General features: G+C 45.0%; 1 protein-coding gene across 1 annotated transcript in view; it reads right to left on the reverse strand.

Moving 5' to 3' along the window:
• Positions 1-5,476, reverse strand: part of ARHGEF9 (Cdc42 guanine nucleotide exchange factor 9) — a 202,926-nt gene extending 197,450 nt beyond the window's left edge. Inside the window, exons 1-3 of the mRNA XM_075573537.1 lie at positions 4,991-5,476; positions 4,085-4,229; positions 3,369-3,478 (exon numbers count right to left, since the gene is read on the reverse strand). Of these exons, the coding sequence (XP_075429652.1) occupies positions 3,369-3,478; positions 4,085-4,229; positions 4,991-5,041 (306 nt within the window). The 5' untranslated portion in view covers positions 5,042-5,476. The remainder of the gene's footprint in view (positions 1-3,368; positions 3,479-4,084; positions 4,230-4,990) is intronic.
• Positions 5,477-13,219: the final 7,743 nt, after the last annotated feature.

Raw genomic sequence — 13,219 nt, forward strand, 5'->3', positions numbered from 1 at the left:
TTCAGCTCAGGTGGCTCAATCAGCGGTTCAGTCAAATACTGCCACACCTGTGCTGAAGCAGGGATATCCGGAAAACTTGACTTGTTGGTGGCCCTTAAGGACTGAAGTTGCCGCTCCCCCCCCCCCCCCTCACCCCCTGTAATAGACAAATCGCCACCGTTTTTGTCCCTACATGGACCTTTTTCAAGATGATTTCTGGGACTGCTCCTTTACACTTTGTGATATCAAAACAAGTTCTTACATTTCCTTCAAACTCAAGTAAACTGAAGCAGAATGTTATTGTTTTAACGAAACTTCTACGTTTTGCAGCTCATCTCTAGAAGAGGCTGGAGAGTTTGTGTATAAACTGAATTTGTAAAGAACTGAAATGTTACTCCAAAAATACCCAGTTATCTGCAAATAAACGTAGAAGTGAAAAGGAAATGTTTTTGCTATAATATGTCAGCGGATTTCAGTTTAAACAGAAACTATAAGTTAAGCACCATTATAGGGAAGTGTTTCAACATCAAATCGCAGCAGAAACCCAACCAATTGCTGCACGGGGTTCTGATCCACGATTCCGCCGTGAAACCAAACTTCTTATAACTAGTCAATGAATCTTTCTGCACCCTCAAGCCAGACGAACGCCCTCCAAAATCAGAGGGCGGGTGCATGCTGTCTGTCCACTTTGTATGTACGATATTCAGGCTGGATCGTGGAATAAATGCAATGTACAGGCATACCCCACATTAACGTACGCAATGGGACCGGAGCATGTATGTAAAGCGAAAATGTACTTAAAGTGAAGCACTACTTTTCCCACTTATCGATGCATGTACTGTACAGCAATCGTCCTATACGCGCATAACCGATGTAAATAACGCATTTGTAACAGGCCCTATACTTTCCCCGCTTGCGCACAGCTTTGGTACAGGTAGGGAGCCGGTATTGCTGTTCAGGACGTGCTGACAGGCGCATGCGTGAGCTGCCGTTTGCCTATTGGGCGATATGTACTTACTCGCGAGTGTACTTAAAGTGAGTGTCCTTAAACCGGGGTATGTCTGTATTCTTCTCTGCTGGTAACTCAGACTTATTGGTGGCCATTCATTAAACCGCGACAGCTCCAATCAAAGTCAATGGGCATTTTCATGCGATAATGCCCAGATTTTGCAGTTTGTAAAACAAACTCAGGTTTTGCTGATGGAATTACAGCTATAAAATCCCAGTGACCAGCAAATAACAGAGCAGGGAGTGGGGGTGTGACACCTTTTATGGGACCAACAAGTAGTTGATACGTTACAAGCTTTCCAACCTCTCAGGGTCCTTCATCAGGTCCTACCCCGACCCCGAGAGGTTGGAAAGCTGGTAACGTATCAACTACTTGTTGATCCATTAAAAGGTGTCACACCCCCTCCCGCTCCTTCCTCTGTTACTACATGGAAGACAGGACCAGAACGGCCCCCCACCATTAGTGGTCAGGAAAGCATGGCTCTGCATGTTAACATGATAGAATTATCCCTTAAATGTTTGAACATCAAATACATTTTAATACAATCATTACATCTCCCTCCTCTCCTCACTAATTATTTGATACTTGTACACGAGCATTTACCAATACATTTATATATTGATACAAATGACTAGTTTCAGTTTATATGTAAACAATGCTATTTCTTTTTCCGCACAATCATCGCTTCAGTAAGTGTGACATAGGAATGATGCTACAGCCGTGCCAGATTGCAGCTGTGCACAGGCATACTGCCGAGTTCTGCCACAATATTACTACTGAATTCTATGGAAACGCTGGGTTAACGGAAGACCTGCCACGGTATCTGGGGGAGCAGTGGCGCCAGCTTCAAATGTATGTCTACGTTACGCTGACCGGCAATGGGGCTTAAACTCAGTCCTCAAAGGCCACCAGCAGGACAGGTATTAAGGATAGCCCGGCTTCAGTTCAATCATTGGCCCAGCCATTTTCATTGGGCCACCTGTGCTGAAGCCGGGATATCCTTAAGACCCGGCCTGCTGGTGGCCTTTGAGGCATGGTTTTACTAATAAGTGTTCCAGGGACTTGTATTTCCCAGGAAATCCTTCACATGACTCACCTCCCAAGGAACATCTAACCGGGAGATATTCCTGCACACAGCGTCGTAGTAAATACAACAGTAATTCAGGGGAAAGGCTGCACAGTTCTCTGTTAATGGGTCCCAGACCTTTTCACACATTTTACTGCCAATTAGTGCAGTTGCCCTGTGCTGTGTAGTAAATGGTCATTTGCATTTTGTGCTCTGAGTTAATTTCTCTGATGACCATTTATTCTAATCAAATACAAAGTTACAGAAGGTAAAGCAAAGGTTCTGCAGTGCACAGGAATAGTCCTCCCTGAAAACGAGAGGGCCGATTACTTCATTCGCTAATAGTCACATAGCAATGTTACATAGTAGATGAGGTTGAAAAAATACATATGTATATCAAGTTCAACTTATGCTAAATTTAGGCGACAGATACTTTATCCTATATCCGTACCTGAAGGCAAACAAAAAACTAGTACAACATTATCCAACAATGTCTCATAAGGGGAAAATAAATTCCTTCCCGACTCCAAGAATTGGCAATCAGATTACTCCCTGGATCAACATCCTTCCCATGTTACTTATTCGGTATATCCCTGTATACCTTTCCTATCTAAAAAGATGTGTTCAAAAAAAGGTTGGACATTTATTGTATCTGCCATCCCAATCTCCATGGGTGATGAATCCCACACTGTAACTGCCCTTACTGTAAAGAACCCTTTCCTTTGTTGCTGGTGAAATCTCCTTTCCTCCAACCTTAAGGGATGGCCCCGAGTCCTTTGTACTGCCCGTGGGATGAATAGTTAATTTGAAATCTCCTTTTACTGTCCCTGTATATATTTGTATATAGTTATCATCAGTGATCGACAAATCGCCAAAAAATCTACTCGCCGAACAAAAAAATCTACTCGCCACCTAGTACCACACGTGTGCTGCTTGGGCCAATAGGAGCTCACCATAATGTTAAATCCACTCGCCCGGGGCGTGCAAATGTATAGGTTTGTCGAACACTGGTTATCATATCCCCTCTTAGACACCTCTTTTCTAATGTAAATAAATCTAATTTAGCTAGCCTCTCTGGGGGGAGACTCGCTAAGGTCTGTTGCGGGGTAATGTACCCAACGCAACGTTAACTTGGATAGCAGATCACGCAGGAGTTGGGCGCTTTAACGCGCACCGACCCGTAGTAAATCTTACCCTCTTTACCTCTGGCTTCCGTGACGCCGTGTGCCGACAGAGGGTCCGGCTAATCTCATGTATGAAGAGATGATGGCCGCTAGAGAATGGCTGGGAACGGGTCTTGCAGAGACTCCTTACCTTGTGCACTGGCAGCTGATGTGATTCTGGGTTCAGGGCTCTCCACCGCCTTCTCCCCTTCCTGCTGTCTCTTCGGACTTCCAGAGTCTTGGAGCCCAAGTCGGCTTCCCCTAACAAGAGACAGTCTGATCACGGGGAGCTCGATCGGATTCCCACCCCGAGGGGGTTAGCCATGCAACATTGCTGACTCGGCTCTTTACTGTTCCTCCTGATCACACATCTCAATGTGAATATCTCCGATAATTAGCAACGCAAAGGAATATATAGGGGCGAAATTAACAATGGCCGTTCTTGAGAACTTCTAGAACCATTGATCTATGAAACTGCGGAATCAGTGCGGCATTAGTTTAACCTTTTCAGTAGCGGTTGAAAAATGGAAAACAGAACAATAAACAACCCGGAATACACTGTGCGTTACACACTGCTGGTGTTGTCACAAAAGTCACAGTTTTAGAAGGAAATTCCGAAAAATCTTATTTTTTATCAATGTTTTTCCCGAAACAGAACCACCCGAATGTCTTCGTAGTGAAGCACGTGGAGTGGACATAAAAGGACAAGAAAAATATTATTTGCCGACTAAGTGTAACTTTGTATTTCTGTTTCGCAAACCAAGAGCGGTCTTAGTTTGCCAATAAAATGATGTGGTCTCCCCGCAAATCCACTATTTCAGCGACAGAAGTCACTGTCTCAGAGTGCTCTCTCCTCTCTGCTCCTACCTGTACTCGGCAGCTTCTTCTTCATCCATCCCACCTGGTCCAACCCGGAGGGCGTGCTCTGGGACAAAGGTAATGACATGTACCTGTCCGGCATGAATTTGAAGGAGGGGGGCACCGTGAGCGGGGTGGGAGGGAGTCGCAGAGGCTGGAGCATGGAAGGAAAACAAGTCAGTTTATAAGCAGAGCTACGTCTTCTACACTGGTCCAGCCCCGGCTCTGTGAAAGCTCAAACTACGGTGGGGTCTTTCACAGAGAAGGGCTTGGGAGGCGCTGTACGCTTGGGAGGCGCTGTACATATCTGTAGCCTGAGGTTCCCCCTCAATATTCCATCTAACATTCAAAAGTAAATATTAATCTGGGTGTCAAATAATCAAGCAACCCTGTGCTCAAGGATGGAAGCCCTTTCCTCTTTTAAATATATAACTCAGGTTGGCAACCGCAGCGGCCAAGAGCTGCAGAAGTGAAGGTTCATCCCAGCTTGCGATACCTTCGCATGGATCAATGGGAGAGTTCTTCATACAAATGTAGCAGGACTTACTGGGACGGCTCCGCAGACAGTGCTACGGCGGTAGTGGTCCATGATAATAAACCTTTGCCGGCGGTGGCGGTTCCATGACTCGCCCCGGTTCAGAAAACTTGAAGTCCTGCTACATCGGTACATGTAAAATGCTTGCAGAGCTTCTGGAACCTCACATGTTTCTTCTTCATGTGAATGTATGTCAAAGAGAGGTGTGAGGTTTAAAAAGCTCTGTACATGACCTGTGACCAACGCTCTTTCTGGTCCATTAAGAGTTATGTTGATATATTTGTTTTAGATCCGAAACGTACTAACTTGCAATGAAAAACACCCAAAATAATAGTGAGGGATAAAAAAAGGTGGGGAAAGGAAGGAACTGGATCTCTCACCGGAAGCATGTTCCGATCCTCGGATACGTCAGCTGGAGATAACGGAATCATTTTCCCAAACCCGTTGCTCTTCTTACCGGTTTCCCAGTCACTCGGGATGCTGCAGTCATTATCCCAAGCTTCGGTTCCACCGTCATCAAGCTTAGCAACCAAGTGAACGTCCTCCACAGGAACCTGCTCCTGGAGATCAGGAACCCGCTCCCGGAGATCAGGAACCTGCTCCTGGAGATCAGGAACCCGCTCCTGGAGATCAGGAACCTGCTCCTGGAGATCAGGAACCAGTCCCTGGAGATCAGGAACCAGTCCCTGGAGATCAGGAACCCGCTCCTGGAGATCAGGAACCCGCTCCTGGAGATCAGGAACCCGCTCCTGGTGATCAGGAACCTGCTCCTGGTGATCAGGAACCAGTCCCTGGAGATCAGGAACCCGCTCCTGGAGATCAGGAACCCGCTCCTGGAGATCAGGAACCCACTCCTGGTGATCAGGAACCCGCTCCTGGAGATCAGGAACCAGTCCCTGGAGATCAGGAACCTGCTCCTGGAGATCAGAAACCTGCTCCTGGTGATCAGGAACCAGTCCCTGGAGATCAGGAACCAGTCCCTGGAGATCAGGAACCCGCTCCTGGAGATCAGGAACCCGCTCCTGGTGATCGGGAACCCGCTCCTGGTGATCAGGAACCTGTGCTGGGGAAAATCCAGGGTCTTGGGTCCCAAACGGTGTTTTTTCCGCCTCCTCTCCGATAACGTCCTCCCACTGATCCTAGACACAAGAGGGATGGCATAGCTTAGGGTTACTCCGATTCACACCTGGTCATGCTGTATTCAGCCTGTCCGTAGTCAAGCGCATAAACATAATTATTTTAGTGATACAGATAAACACACCTTGCTAGATCATTCTACATATAGGAAAAGAGAATGGATCTCCAGGTCAGAACCTACGTTCATATAACCCAACTGGAGAAGTGAATTATGGGAGTGAATGCTTTGGTGCCGTGGGAACGTCTCTCTGAATACCACGCATGCATAGATTGTATATAAACAGCCTTCCCTTACTCACGAGAATATCAGCACTGAACTTTGTGTTAAAGTATAAAAATAAGAAATTGTTAGAAAAAGGACGACAAATGTCCAGTCACAAGGTGCAAGAAGGTGCAAGACAAAGGTAAGCATTGAGATAAGAGACATCAGGTTACCGGAACCGCTCTGCAATGTTTGGCAAACCGTGAGAGGAAGAAAGCTCCTCCTCATAGGTAACCATAAGCAGCATAAATCGGGTCCAAAAGAACTCCAGCATTACCAGCAGCTTGGAGTAGTAGATAGAGGAGAACGCTGATATAATTGCTAGCAAAGGTCCACTCCTCGAGACGCCGCGACGATATTGCTCCGGCAAGCGAGGGGACGCTAAACCGCTTGCCTCCACTGGGTAATTCCTTGTGCACGGTCTGACGTGACGTGCAACGTGATGGCGCAAAAGCCCAACGCGATTCGTCCCCGCATGGATGACTTCATCAGGGGTATGACCATTTAGTGAGCAGGCAGAATATTTATAGAACACTCTAGAGACCGATTGGCTGCTAGGAAAATCCAATGAATAAACTGTGAATAAATTGGTGAATAAATGTCAACATTTCTAAATTCATTAAGAAAAACAGATAAGCAATATGCATTGTATGAATATATGCATATATAATCCAAACACCTATAACACATAATATATTTTTAAAAAGTCATATAATTTTGAAAGAATGATAGTAAACAAAAATAATGAATAGAATAAAAATATTTTAAAAATCTATAATAAATGTGTATATAAATATATAAATAATATACACTAACATACATATAGATTTACAATATGAATGATGGAAAGATGAATATAGAATATTATTGATAAAAATAATATAAAAAATATATAAATATATTTAATAATAATACTGTATACACTGAATCCTGATAAATAAAGAACATATAATATTTACCATTTGGGATTATAAATGCATGTATTCATACGATGCATATTGCTACTCTGGGGTCTTCTATGAATTTAGAAAGGTTGAAATTGATTCACCAAGCAGTAGTTTATTCATTGGATTTTCCTATTAGCCAATCAGTCTCGGGTGTTTTCTATAAATATTCTGCCTGCTCACTTAATATTGAATCCCTGATGAAGTCATCAATGCGGTGACGAATCGCGTTGGGCTTTTGCATCATCACGTCACGTCAGACCGTGCACGAGGAATTACCCAGTGGAGGCAAGCGGTTTGTACATATGAGAGTGGGGATCCCTTGTATATATAAGAGTGGGGGGTCCCTTGTATATATGAGAGTGGGGGTCCCTTGGATATATGAGAGTGGGGGTCCCTTGTATATATGAGAGTGGGGGTCCCTTGTATATATGAGAGTGGGGTCCCTTGTATATATGAGAGTGGGGGGTTCCTTGTATATATATGAGTTGGGATCCCTTGTGTGTGTGTGTGTGTGTGTGTGTGTGTGTGTGTGTGTATACTGTATATGACGCCAAAGGTGGCGTTACTTCTACCCAGACCCTCTACAGGTGTTTTAGTAAAGTAAAATAAGAGAAGACGGGAGAGGAAAAGACCCCTGTAAATAACAATATGGGGGCTATATCAGACCTAACGTTGGTCTTACACTCAGCCGGACCCTGTAACAGACCGGTCTCAGGGTGTGGATGGGAGTAACGCCACCTTTAGCTCTGACCTTACTAACGGAACGTTAAATCCCCGCGGTCACTATACCGGAGCGCTGAGGATTATGGGTTGTTAAAGGGAATACCGCTAGTATATCCTTAGCGACTGTTCTACTAACGCGAGGGCTCGTTGATGCTGAAAACGGCACTTAACGCATCGTTACTGAGCTTGGAAGATCCCGTTAGCACTTAACCAAATGTTAATATCTCGTTAAGTCATTAACGGAGCTCTGTGGCTCTACCCCACTGAATGTTCATTCTTCTCCAGGATAATACGGTTGCTGGAAGTTGGAAATACATCATAGATTATATTAGTGTATTTATTTAGAAAATGTGGTTATGTAGTTTTCCATCAAACCCACCTTAGCAAACTTGATACCCTCTACAACTCAATATGCCATTTTGTTCTCCAATGCAACTACAACACCCATCACTGCGAAATGCTCAAAGAACTAGATTGGTCATCACTTGAGTCTAGGCGCTATGTTCACCTTTCCTGTGTTTCCTTCAAATACTTTCTGGGCAAACTACCCGTCTATCTGAACAAGCTCCTCATCCCTACCACATGCAGCACTTATCTGAGATCTGACTCCAAAAGACTGTTCATGGTCCCAAGGTTCAGCAAAGTATCAGGCCGCTCCTCGTTCTCTTACCGTGCACCCCAAAACTGGAACAGTCTACCGGAGACTCTCACAGCCGCCACCAGTCTAAGTTCTTTCAAAACTAAGGCTGTCTCACATTTTAATCTGGTCTGTAACGGTTACATACGCCCATAATATATATTATCTCTAACTGTGCATGCAATATCTTGTATATAATGTACACCCTGTTCACTTATGTAACTATGTATTTGTAACCATGTATTATCTGTCATCATAACTCTGTGCCCAGGACATAAGTGAGAGCGAGCGGTAACTCTCAGTGTATTACTTCCTGGGAAAACATTTTAGAAATAAATAAGACACTTGAGGGTATCATTCTTCTTACCCTACCATGGAATGTTATGAACCTCTGTGACCAGCAGAGGGTGCTCAAAGACTTTGATAAGACATGCAGTTTTGTTGCATGCACTAGTTAAAAGTTCTCTCTCTAAGTCCTGATACTTTTATGTGAATGACAATAAGAGTTATTACAGATGTAGTTGTTGTATGTATTGTCCAGACCTTACAGGATGTATAACTTTATCCCTTTGGTTGCAGTGCATTGGCAGCCTCCGTAACATCGAAACACACCCCTACAAACCCCAGACAGTGTTTTTCTGCACTACCCACATCCGCTGCCCTCCGATTATACATGACAGGGCGACCCCTGTTTCCTGCACCCAGTCTGGGGCACTGCCAAGGGCTGTTAATGCAGCACAGTGTGGGCTGCACGTTACACGAGTGTGTCGCACACACACAGGATTCCCAGACATGAGGAAAGTGTAATAAAGTTGAATCAGAAAGACAATATGAATGTTTGATATTAAAGGTAGTCTCCTTCTCTCCTCTTTTTTTTTTTTTACACTTATATATATATTTCTTTTTATCTTATTTGAAACGCGGAGTCCCCGCGAGTTGAACCTGCGGCTATTAAAGGCGACGTTGGTTCGGTTTCCAAGATTTTTCATTTTTAAATTGCCTTACAGGAATTCATGACCAGGAGAAACAATATGGCCACTGGTATCAGCCACACTCTGATGGCCAGCTGAAGGCCGGGCAATCACCGCAGGAAGACGTTGCACCTTCCCACCGGGTCACCCCGCAGCCATTTTGTTTTTTCCTTGAAAATATTGGCAACAGTAAAAGATGAAATATCTTGGCAACCAGAGGGTTCCCGGAGGTAGGAGTGCAATAAACCCATTGGTTTATACAATGGGAAATAAAATACCTTATACACCCTAATAAATTTGGGGGGTGGTTGCTGCTTTCAAATTGACAGCAATACTGTAACCGCTTTTTTAAGATTGTATTTAGAGACAACAGGGTATTTTAAATGTGATAGCAGCGATTCTTGCCATTGCACTTCATTGGATAAGCCACAATGTATCCACAACAAGAGTCCAACACAATCACAGTTCTCCAGGTCTGAAAGTTCTGTGCTTAACCCAACCTGGTGACCGGATAATGATTCCGAGAGCTTTGCTAAATGGAGCATGATGATTGGTTAATTTCACAGCTCTGACGTACATTACTACCTCTTGCACACAATAGATTTACCTCGTCGCTGGATGAAGCGGTGGTGGACAGGCTAAAATGAGAATCGCCCGGCGAATCACTGCATTCAAACACATCCTCGTCCTGTCCTTCCAGGGGATTTGGCTCACTGGTCAAGGTGTTTTCAGGGTCTGCTCCCAAATCACTGTCCAGTTTAGACTCATCCAGAACATTGGCTGCAGAATCCTCAGGGAAAGTATCCAGGCACAGATTGAAAATCTCTGTTTCAGAGCTACTATCTGCCTCACATTTTGGGAACAAGGGTGCTGGCTGGGATGAATCAGGGGGCATTTCTTCTACGCTAAAGGGTTTTTCCAAAGATGCCGTTTCCTCCATGGCTTGTGCAGGCTTACACACTGACTCACTGGGCACTGTGTTTGTTGCCGGGTTGGGTCTCACTTCCTGAACGGATGATCTGTCCTGGGCATGACTATCACAGACCCCTGAATGAGGTGACTGGAGATGTTCTGAAGGGAACGCCAGTGCATTCGCATTCTCTATGACAAGGGGCTCCTTGCTGGAGGAGATCTGCAGTTTGGGAGTCTGAGGAGTGGACGGAGAAGCTTGGTCCTCAGATGCGAAGGACCTGGAGGAGCCTCTCCACTTCCTCGCAGCTTCAGCCATATTGCTGAAGAACTTAAAGACCCCACTGATGTTCTTGGGTTTCGTGGTACTGGAACTGTCTGAGTTTTTTTGCTCAACATTGTCCTCAACCCTTTTGTCAAAGTCTGTAGAGGAAGAAGAATTGTCAACCGCCCTCTCTATGCTTTGGAAAGCGTTCCCCTGGCTTTCATCAAGCTTTCTCGAGTTATCTTTGTTGGCCAACGAAATGCCTTTGAGATAACTCCACATATAAGAGCTCCTGCCTCTCTGATGCTCCTGTGGGATTTTAAGGCCCTTCCTCTGGATTTCTCCTTCAGTGAGATTGGAGTGCTTAGAGCCTGTGGTGTGTCTCCGATGGCTGCTCATGCTTTGGTTGTCCATGAATACTGAATCATCGTTCATCCCAACACCGACATCCCTCAGCCACCTGTTCTCATTGGAGTCACATTCGGAGATACATATATTTAACTCAACATCTTCAAAGGAGGAGTCCAGGTCATCAATGTAGCCAGCGTAGGAGTGCCGGTACGGCTTTTGCCCATCTGTGAATTTCCTAGTCCGGAATACAGCTCCAGGAATACCCACTTCCGTGTCCTCTGTAGGGAGGCTGTGGGCTTTGGCTTTGGAATTCCGAAGCACTGCACCTTTGGAGAACGTGGAAGATCTCAATCTCTTGAAGGATCTCACCCTGTCCATGAAAGACAGCTTAGGTTTTGGGTGAATGATGTCACTAGTGAGGATCATAGACTGTGGCCTCTTACTACGCGCGGAATTTGCTTTCCTCCTGCTGACGAAACTCCAGATCCGTGTCCCTTTGCCTTTCTTCTCATATCCGACTGCTGTATCGTCCATCTGTCGCTGGGTAGAAACGCCACCTGCATCAAAATGACTAAACTCACAGATCTTCATAGCGTCCGAGTTCCTTTCATTGGGAAAAGCTTGGTACGTTTTGTTCATGTAACCATTGAGGACAACATCCGAGTGGCTATTTAGGTCGCCATTAATCACATCCATGGCTGGCGTTCTGGCCTTTCAACACATCACCTCTCCATCAGGAGCAAACGCATCGAAAGAAAGCTGCAAAAAGAGGGAAAGATTCAATATTAAAAGGTGAACTAAAATATAGAAATGCATTACAGGTGGAACATAATCAGGTAAAAGTATATTGAGTTAAGAATAGGTTCTACCTTACCGGCAGTACAGAACGGCTCACTCGCTCTTTAAATGAGTGTACTCCTGCGCTGATCACATACTTCAGTGAGTAGTTTTAGAATTTAGAGACGTACGTGAATGATTTCATTGGGGGGTTCACTGGATGTTCATAAAAGAAGAAGTGACTAGGTTTCCATGTGGGCCAAATAAGTGTGATCTTTCTATGAACCCACAATCACTTTGCTGGCCCATTCATATGGATTATCAGGCAGATTTCCTCATACCCAACTGGAAAATAATTTTCATACTTTCTGCCAAATAAATAGTTCCCTTATCACAGCTCAATCGAGACCCTCTCACGTTCCTCTGAATTTTTTCAGATAGAAGCTTTTCCATGCTGGTCAGTCCATACACAACCTAGTGTGTTTACCTTTAACCACTACACCACTACAATGATAAGATCACGTCTGTCTATCAAAGTCACAGATACTGAAATCCCCCCATCTTCCTTTCCTACGCCCGCAGTACCTGTGCCTCGTCCTTCCATACACAGCACATTCCTGCATTGAGTAATTGAACAACATAACTTGTGCGAGACATGTATGGGCCCCCGGGGAAAGATCAAAAGTACGAGAATGTATCTTTCTATTATCATTTATTTGTATAGCGCCAATATATTCCGAGCTCTGTATAATACAGGTAACAGCGGTGTGAGGGGGAGCTCTGTATAATACAGGTAACAGCGGTGTGAGGGGAGCTCTGTATAATACAGGTAACAGCGGTGTGAGGGGAGCTCTGTATAATACAGGTAACAGCGGTGTGAGGGGGGCTCTGTATAATACAAGTAACAGCGGTGTGAGGGGAGCTCTGTATAATACAGGTAACAGCGGTGTGAGGGGAGCTCTGTATAATACAGGTAACAGCGGTGTGAGGGGAGCTCTGTATAATACAGGTAACAGCGGTGTGAGGGGGAGCTCTGTATAATACAGGTAACAGCGGTGTGAGGGGGAGCTCTGTATAATACAGGTAACAGCGGTGTGAGGCTGAGCTTTGTTATTATAGTAAGAGAGAGGCATGGGTGACAGTCCTGTTATTATAGTAAGAGAGGCCTGGCTGACAGTCCTGTTGTTATAGTAAGAGAGAGAGGCCTGTGTGACAGTCCTGTTGTTATAGTAAGAGAGAGAGGCCTGGGTGACAGTCCTGTTATAGTAAGAGAGAGAGGCCTGTGTGACAGTCCTGTTGTTATAGTAAGAGAAAAGCCTGTGTGACAGTCCTGTTATAGTAATAGAGGGGCCTGGGTGACAGTCCTGTTATTATTATTATAGTGAGAGGCCTGGGTGACTAGCTGCCACATTCCCCGATTTCAGCAGGAATGAAAAAGAATGAAATATTATTTGCATGGGTTTTCTCCCTCACCTCCCCAAAACGAGTGTGCCTGTAACCCCTTCAATGCCATAAGTGCTAGCAACGCATCACAGAGCAGTGCACTGCAGGATCGCCTGGCATTGAAAAGGTTAATGATTTTGTGGGCACTCACTCTGCGCCTGTTACTGGACAGACCCCCCGAGTTCTT

The sequence above is a fragment of the Ascaphus truei genome, chromosome 16 (assembly GCF_040206685.1).
Source record: "Ascaphus truei isolate aAscTru1 chromosome 16, aAscTru1.hap1, whole genome shotgun sequence".
NCBI lineage: Eukaryota > Metazoa > Chordata > Amphibia > Anura > Ascaphidae > Ascaphus > Ascaphus truei.